This window comes from Bombus impatiens, unplaced genomic scaffold (genome assembly GCF_000188095.3).
Source record: "Bombus impatiens unplaced genomic scaffold, BIMP_2.2 scf_0377, whole genome shotgun sequence".
Lineage (NCBI taxonomy): Eukaryota > Metazoa > Arthropoda > Insecta > Hymenoptera > Apidae > Bombus > Bombus impatiens.
This window is the reverse complement of record NT_176796.1, coordinates 1,253,309-1,261,775: the sequence shown is the minus strand read 5'-3', so window position 1 is coordinate 1,261,775 and position 8,467 is coordinate 1,253,309. Positions and strand designations below refer to the sequence as shown.

General features: G+C 43.1%; 1 protein-coding gene across 2 annotated transcripts in view; it reads right to left on the bottom strand.

Annotated features, from left to right (window-relative positions):
* Positions 1-3,973: 3,973 nt before the first annotated feature.
* The window catches only part of LOC100742149 (ionotropic receptor 25a-like), a 6,572-nt gene continuing 2,078 nt past the window's right edge, over positions 3,974-8,467 (bottom strand). Inside the window, exons 2-5 of one of the 2 annotated variants that reach the window (XM_024367928.2) lie at positions 6,944-7,296; positions 5,562-6,100; positions 4,825-5,154; positions 3,974-4,611 (exon numbers count right to left, since the gene is read on the bottom strand). In XM_024367928.2, the coding sequence (XP_024223696.1) occupies positions 4,335-4,611; positions 4,825-5,154; positions 5,562-6,100; positions 6,944-7,228 (1,431 nt within the window). In that variant the 5' untranslated portion in view covers positions 7,229-7,296 and the 3' untranslated portion in view covers positions 3,974-4,334. Of the gene's footprint in view, positions 4,612-4,824; positions 5,155-5,561; positions 6,101-6,943; positions 7,896-8,467 lie in introns of those variants that run through there. The other variant, XM_012386051.3, reaches the window with a different exon arrangement.

The following is an 8,467-nucleotide window of genomic DNA, read 5'->3' as shown; positions in this document are numbered from 1 at the left end:
GTCGCGAAGGGCCCCCGAGGAAACTGAAAGTAGCAGCCGGCTATTTCTGACCTCTGCCCTTAACATTAGTCGAGAAGAAACTCGTAGCTCGTAACACCTTAGCTGCTTTCACGTGGGCGAAAGAGGCGGCGCAAGTACAAACGAGCAACTGGCGCGAAGAATGTTGCGATTCGCGATATCCGAAAATTTCGCAGACTTCGATCATCGTACGACGAGAACGTGGCGCACGATCGGCAGAATCGCGACTATCGGCCATCGGACCATCGTATTTCTCGGCTGTCGCGCGATCATCCAGCCGAGGGTGCACGTGCAACTCGCGATACGGAGACCAAGGCGCGCTTTTCCGCTGTCATCTTCGCGCACCCTGGCTTCCGTAATGAAACGTCTCCCTTTGACATCACGAGATCTAGGTAAGTGCTCTTTCGTCTTCGTTCTCGGTGTCGATCGTTGTTACAACGCCCGATGAAAGTGTCCTGACTACGAGTCACTGTACCGAATACCGCACAGCTCGGTAATAACAGCATATAGACCAGTTATAACTCGATCTTCACCCTCTTTTGCGCTATTTTTCGTTCTTTTTTCTTCTTGCACCAATATAGAGACACGTCGGTCTCGTTGATTATTTCGTTAAGTTACGAACCGATATTTCGGTTTCTAAGATACTTTGTTACGTCTTGTGCAGTGTGCGTTTTTTAAATATACGGGGTATCGCAAACTATGTGGAAGATTTCTATAGGGTGGATTTTAGATAAGGTAACCGTGAAGAAGATTCAGGTGCAGGTACGTCGTTCGAAGCTTATCGACGAATCGGCTGACCGATCTTCCACTTTATCCGACTCACGTCTCGCTCGTCTTTCTCGCTCTACGATTCGTAAACCGAAAGAAACGACACACGCTACGAATAAGATCTCCACTGTTGTATTAGAAGCATCGATGAAATTGTTCAATCAATGGAATTGAAATGGAGGAACAAACCTCGCGAACGACATTCCTCTACAAATAGTTTCTTCGTTATGTTCATACGTGTAACACGATCCGATCAATATCTCGTAGACGTCGTAGACAGTCGTTTGAGAATACAGCAGCTTAGTTCGCGCACAAATGCGTCCAGTTGAGAACCGCCACGAAATGACAATACATTACCGATACGATAGCGAATTAACGAACAAAAGTAGCGGATAAACCAGGGTTTATCTGGATATCGGGCTCGAGAGGACCGCGACGCGCGAAGCGTGCAAGAATCGATCGATCGACGATAGCGGTTTATTAAATTTTTCGGTGCGTGTAGATGGTCGCTCTATCGTTGATCTCGTATCTCGTTTGAAACTGATAACCGGTAGCCTAATATCCATGAAAGCTGCAATTATCGCGTAATACCGTTATATTACAACGATTGAACGACGCGTCACGTTTTAAAGATAAACCACCGCGATGTTTTTCACCGTAGAATTTTCTGAAATTCGATTTTCTCGGTCCATCGATTTGCATGTAAATTGATGCGAGAATGCAGGGTGCTTGTATCCGTGTATCGTTCCTTGAGGCACGAATAGAACAACGAACCACCACGTTGCAACTGATTGCACGCTCGTAAATCGTTACGACCATGTTGGAAACTAGGAAACGTTCGGTGGATCGTCAATTATCGTCCACTGGTATTATTAAACACTTGACATTCATAGGGTTGTACGACGGTGTATCAAGAATGTTCGATCGAAAATTATACCACCTGACCGTTCGACTCACCGTACACCACCCACTCGAACGACAGATTGTATTTCGATCGCTTATGGTTAGTTCTAGTCTACTCTAATGGATCCGCCACGAAATAGTTGTACGACCGTTCTAGGACTTCACTAGCGGTCCATTAATCATTTTCAATGGACTCGTGAGTTATCCGAATGTTAAAATTCTTCGCGAAATTCTCCACGATTCCGGTAAATGAGAAATTTCTCTCTATCCGGCGAAAGATCGGTGCAACGGCCTTCGTGCGCAAAAAATTAAAGTTTATGTGTGTATTATTGCGATAATTGTTACTGGCAATAAGCACGCTATGGTCGTACCGATATTCTCTCGAATGTAACGTTTCAGAGTCGACGTAGTTTCCGCTGGGATTATGTAACTTTCATAAATCGTAGCAGATAAGCTGGAATAAGGAAACGGAATTTCTCTAAATGAAACATTCCCTCGATAGAAAATTGAACCGCGTAGCCATCGGTGTATCTCTAGCTTAAAAGTAAATTGTAACGGGAATTTGACGAACCGCGTTACAAAAATGAATATTTGAAAATTGAAAAATTCAAAGCCTGAGCGTATTTTCGACCAATCGCGGGGAGAGACGTCAACGGGAGTCGTAAATTCCCGTTACGATTATGATAATCGACACCACGAGTCGATCGATCCCCTGATTTCCGTTAAGATAATAGGGGTGATTCAGTTAGTATAACACTGTGATTCACAGAATTATAAGGTTTTATTTCCAACACTTAAGTTACACTGTTGAGTAGATATAATTCCTAGATGACACTTTGTCGCACGAATATAAGGTAGATATGCACAATAGAGCAAGGCTTTTGCAGTTGAATTTAGCATGTTAGTGGACGTAGCATCAGAGGATACTTAATAGAGCAAGTGAATGTTCGGTAATCCCGAGAACCGACTTGGATAGTTGATGTGAGTTACACTTAGACGTTGACTTTTCCAGCGGTGTAGAAGAAGTAAGTTACAGTGCCGATGCTGTGTCGGGAGAAAGCTAGCGATGGGTGTGTCTAGCGCACGGCACCATCGGATTTGTTCATGACATTTTTGGTCAGGAAAGCGAGGGCGGTATACGTTGCTTCTGATTGGATAAACGAAGGTTGGTGGAGCAGGAAGGTCTTAGCCGTCCTCGACAGAAAGTTGCTAGTAGGAAGTATCGTACGTGAGAAAAACTAACTTCCCTTGTCGAGCCGTAGTAGACAATACTTCTTAGAAAGTGATTTAGAAAAAAGATATTTGTTCTGTCTGAGGGACTTTAGCTAGCAAATTACTGGGATTTACGAGTCCTTAAGACTATCGAGAGTACGCAGTAAGGATGAGCGGACATCTGGTGTCTGTCTGGCCCACGGTGTGTGGCCTGGTCTAAGTAGAGTGTCGCTCGACGTAACACCGAGATTGAAAATTGAGCGATTTAATTACTCGCGAAGATCAACGAGACGCGTTCCTCTCGACGCGAACCGCAAATTCGCCGCAAAATCCTTGAAACATCGTCGGTGGCGATCATAAATCGCACGAACTTGATTCCGAACACATAAAAACCAACTGCAATAGTCATCAATTTTTACGTTCCATCCTTACGAGACTTCTGTAATTCTTTTTCCCCTTTTTCACTTTATTCTCCAATTTCTTCGAAAGTTCCTGGAAATAATTCTTCTTATCGGACAGAAGAAAAAAATCCAGCGTTCAAATTGCAGCTAATTTTCTTACGATAAGTAACTGGCCGATAATCGAGTTGGCTTCGATCGCGTACACGGTGCTTCTCGAGGTCGGTGTATCGCGTGCAAAAATCGGTCAAGCGACCGACGTTGGTCTCGCAATCGAAAGCCAAGCTCTCGCTTCGTTTCATTTGTTTTCGTCCATTGGTCGCAACGGCCTTGATCCACTCGATTTTTCCTATCGACGCAGCTTGTCTCTTCGTTCCCTTTCGATAGCTTCTCGTCGAAATGCTCGATCGCCGATCGTCTCGCATTGCCGCGAACACAGTAATCGTCGCGTACGACGTTGAGTCACCGCGAAAAATTTGCATGTCACGCGTCGCGTGCCGTCACCTCTCGTTATCTCGTAATTGACCAGTCGATCGTTAGTTTCCTCTCGTCACGTGTACATACATACTCACGTGTATCGTTGAAACTTTCATTTTAACGTGTTATCGATATCTTTGTGAGTGGAAATCGTGACCACTTGCGACGCACCGTTCAACGAAATTGATTCTTTTCTTTTTTTTTTTTTTGCTGGAAATCGTTCAAACGATCGATGGGAATGATTTGAATTTTAGTCAAGGATAAAGAAAAGAACAAAGGACAAAGTTAGTCGATCGATGTACATGTTAATCGAAAATATCGGAATTTACGTATGCCTCGGCTACGTTACAACGCGATACGCGAAACTGATGAACAAACAAAAGCGGCAAAAGGTAACAACCATTTTCCTCTGATTAACATTTACTTTTTTCGTTGCTCTGTTTGTTACATAGTTTGAAAAAATACTGCTGTGCATTCACGGAAGCGCACACACACGCGTACAGAACATCGTGAAAAACGTGCAAATACGCCATGTTATTGTCATTTCTCTGTTTTTATTTATTTTCTACGAGAAGCGAATCGCGTTGTCGCATAGAGGCCTACTTTTTTTATTCTTCTATTTAACTGATAGCAATACCAGCAATATCGAAGGCAGAGTATTAGAACAGCGAGCGATATACCGAGAAGGATTAGCAAGAATGTAACAGCCAAATCGTCGACGTCGAAGCCCGCGTTAAAATCCTTGTCAGCCGGGCAATTCGCTCTCGAAGGATTTTCGTCCCACCATTTCTTCTCCAGAGCGTTTAATCTCCGTTCAATTGCCAGCTTGGTAATCCTTTAATTAAACATTTATCGTTACGCACTAAATGGAGCTTCAAACGAACGAGCTAATGGCAGTCGTTTTCTTCCACTTCGAGATTATATCATGGCAATATCGTTAGCCAGGAAACGCGTAGTTAAATTTTATGACTACCAGAGACTAGGATTTGATCGTTGCAATATCGTAGGAAACCAAGCAGAACAAGGAAACGAATCGATTTGGACTCACGCGTCATTGAGCTTCGTTCTCAAAGGAGAGTCCCTCTGTACCGCAAAAGCGTACGGTTTCTTGCCAAACTCTTGCCCGATCTGTCTGAAGTCGCAGTTCGTCAACGTCAGATATTTTACGGTTATAGCTTCCGCTATAAAGGCGAACTCGTAAGTGCGGTTTGCTTCCCGCACCATTTTCACCGCTTCTTCCACGCTCCGAACAAATCCCGTGTCCTTCATCGCAAGATACATCTTCGTGAACTTGTCCTCGAACGGATAATCCCACACGGCATAATCGGATCTGTTTGCTTCTGGTGTATTCTCGTCTAACGCCATACGTCTCCAGTTCCTATATATATATAGCAATTTTCGTTTTACCATTGTGCAAGAATCGTTCGAATCGATGCTAACCCTGCTGCGTTACTCCGCTTGCATCTTTGCAACGTCAGATAATACTTGAAACTCGGACAAGATGCGAAAACAGCGTTGCATCGCTCGTTTCGATTCTACATCGAAGCGTTAAAAATCTTTGTTCGTCGAAACGAGAGCAAAATCGGAGTTTAAAAATTCGAGGATCGCGGCAGGGTTAAGCGTAACTAGTCTAGAAGCAAGAAGCTTCCTTCGCCGGGCCATAAGAAAGCAGTGACTATATGGTAAATGAATAATTAATTATCATCATGGGATGAATAATTTTAGCCCCGAAAGAGGATTCACTTTTTAAGTGGAAAATGGCACTAAAAGTCAAGAGCGTCTTACGTGTAGAACCATTCCTCCATCCTTGTCATTGCTAAGAAATATTTGAAAGCCGAGGAATTGGCCACAGTGGAATACCGAACTCGATACTGCTTTCTAAGGTCGTCCATTGACTCGATGTTTCTCTGCAACCGTTCTAGAGTTTCATAGGCCGCGAGATTGGCAGAGTAAGCGGCGACCATGACGAAGCCAAACAGCCACCAGGTCCCGGCCACTATTTTCCCTGATAAATTTTTGGGCATTTCTCCTCCTCCGTGGGGAGTGATTGACGTGAACGCGAACCAGAAACACTCCTTCAACGAGGAGAATCGATCGTCCGCCTCGTTCCGATACTTTGGCCGATTGTTCCGGTAGCTAAAGGGCGAGTACCTCTCCAGACTATATAATAGAAATATCGTGAAGAGGAAAGCGAACGCAAAACCTATCCAGACATCGATCTCCAAGATCATTAGGAACCTGAGGAACGGGGCTTGCCTCCTTTTCTTCAGCATCATTATCGTGAAACCGCTTGGTCTTTGGTACGGAACAGCGAAGTCGACTACCTGGGTATCATACCATTATACCACTAACTTTTACCAACTTTTTATCATCGAGAAGTTCGATCATCGGTTACTGGTTAGCTTACTGGTAAAGCGATTCGAATTAAACAATTTTAAAAGCGAAGTAAAAGTAATAGAATAATAATTTCAAGATAACTGCTTATTAGACGCAATGTGGTTTTCTCAAACTTTGCCTCTCGCTTAAAACTTTTCAGAGATTCTCTCTCTCTCTCTCTCTCTCTCTTTTCGATCATACCGCATTCTTAAAGATCTCACACGAAAAAATTTCCACGTGCATTCTCCGAATCGCTTTTTAGTCGCTGCCAATATTCCGACGTAAACATTCGAACTGTAGTATCGTGGACGAGGGGCCTAGAGGTGTGTCGTGCGAATTGTAAACGAGCGATTGCCGAGCGTGTGCACGATGGGGCTTAAACAAAAGATATCAGACAAAAGACAAAGGGTTGCTAAGAGACATAAACGAATTAACGGCAGTATGAGTTGAGAAGCCAGAGTGTGCGGATTGCGTTGTCGAGATAGTGTTGACGAGAGTTGTTGATTAATTACGATACGTTGTTACGATTAGTTCGTGTTAAATAACCATTGTTTTCTGTTCAATTCATTTATCATTAATAAACTAATTATTATTACATTTACGATACTACAGAACGATTTTGAAACGCTCATCATCCACGCGGAATTCCCATTCCGCCATCGCCATATAAAATAGATATATCAAATATGTGTCTATGTATCAATTGATCGTTCCGGGCGTTTCGTTCGTCGCTCAGGGCACGAAAAGAAATTCGATATTCTTTTTACGACGCAGTAAGGATCGATAAATACCTGAGCCCTGCTGGATGTGATCCATATGGGTCCGACAGCGATGTCCGACATATTGCTCGTTAACTCGTAGATCATACCGTTCCAAAGCCCAGTCTTCGGATCCAAATCCCCGTATTTTTCGTCGAAAGACTTTCTGATCGTGTAATCGAAACCCGCCAACGATCCAATGTCGTTCAGAAGATCGATGCAATATCCGTAAAAAGTGCCACTGGTATTATTGTACATGACATACGGTGGAGCGATTCCCGTTACCGCTCGATAGATCGGTCTGCTTCCGATGGTCATTTCTTACTTTTATCTACTTTTCTCTTGGCTTGCTTGCAGTTTTATGGCCGCGAGATACAGGCACCTATCTAATTTTGCAGAAAGATCGAGCGATGTTCACCCCTTTCGTTCTATAACCTCGTGAAAATCTTACGCTCTATCGCGGTTATATTCGGCTATCTGTTAACGAAACGTTACTTTCGATCGTAGAATAAAAGGTATTTTATAAGATGCCGAGGGAAAGAACAGTTGAGAGATCGATGGACTCACGGTGTTCCAGAAACAAGGTAGAATAGAATTTTCAGTGTAAAATCTATCGAATTCCTCTCATATTTAAATTTTCGCGTCTTTCAAACAGGCAAACAAACGTAGTAAAGGAAAGTGTAAGAGCTTAAAGGCTAGTAGTAGTAACTGGTCGTATATCCGGCACGTCTGACCAGTCGCCAACTTGTTCTACTTACACGCGACTACTGACACGCTTTCTCCGAAATAATCAACAGGCTAAATAAAGGATAGTCGATAGTACGGTAAGCACGGACACGTATCTGATACGATCTCTGTCTATAATTGGAATTGTTACATTCAATTTGCAAAGCACGCCAGAGTATTAACAACGAAAACGCGAATGACAAAGTTCGAAGAAGTGGATTCGAGTGTCCGTTTCCGGGTCGAAACCGAGGCTTCCGTAAATTTGTTCGTGTCGTCGAGACGTCTTAGATTGTCAAATCCCTGTACTTAAGGCGCTATTAATCTTCGTAGCTCGGAAACCTGACACTGTACACGTACTCTGATCGCAATCGTGGACGACGAGCGACATCATAAATTTCGTGGTTAAAGCCGGTGTGCCGCGGTTTCGAGTAATTAATGCAACCGGTGATGGACGCGCGGATAAATCTGTCCTTGGTAAGCTTTCGCCTTAGCCTTTTCGAAAAGTCTAGCCAAATATTTATACGCCCTTAAATCCGTACGAATCGAAATTGAACAATTCGGAACGAGAATTAATTGCGTTTATATTCGTCGCAATTATATTACTTAATTATAGGTAACTATTTACAACCCTTGGAGATCGAATCAGCGATCACACGTGTAATTTCGTAGTTGGATAATTCAAGGTGTTTCGCGTAATAACGGGAATAGAAACACGTGACAGAACGATGTACGATGTCTTAATAATTAATTATGTACAGAGCTCGTTCACGTTTCTCAGTTTTAATAAAAAAAAAAAAAAAAAAAAAATAAAAAAAAAAAAACAACACACAC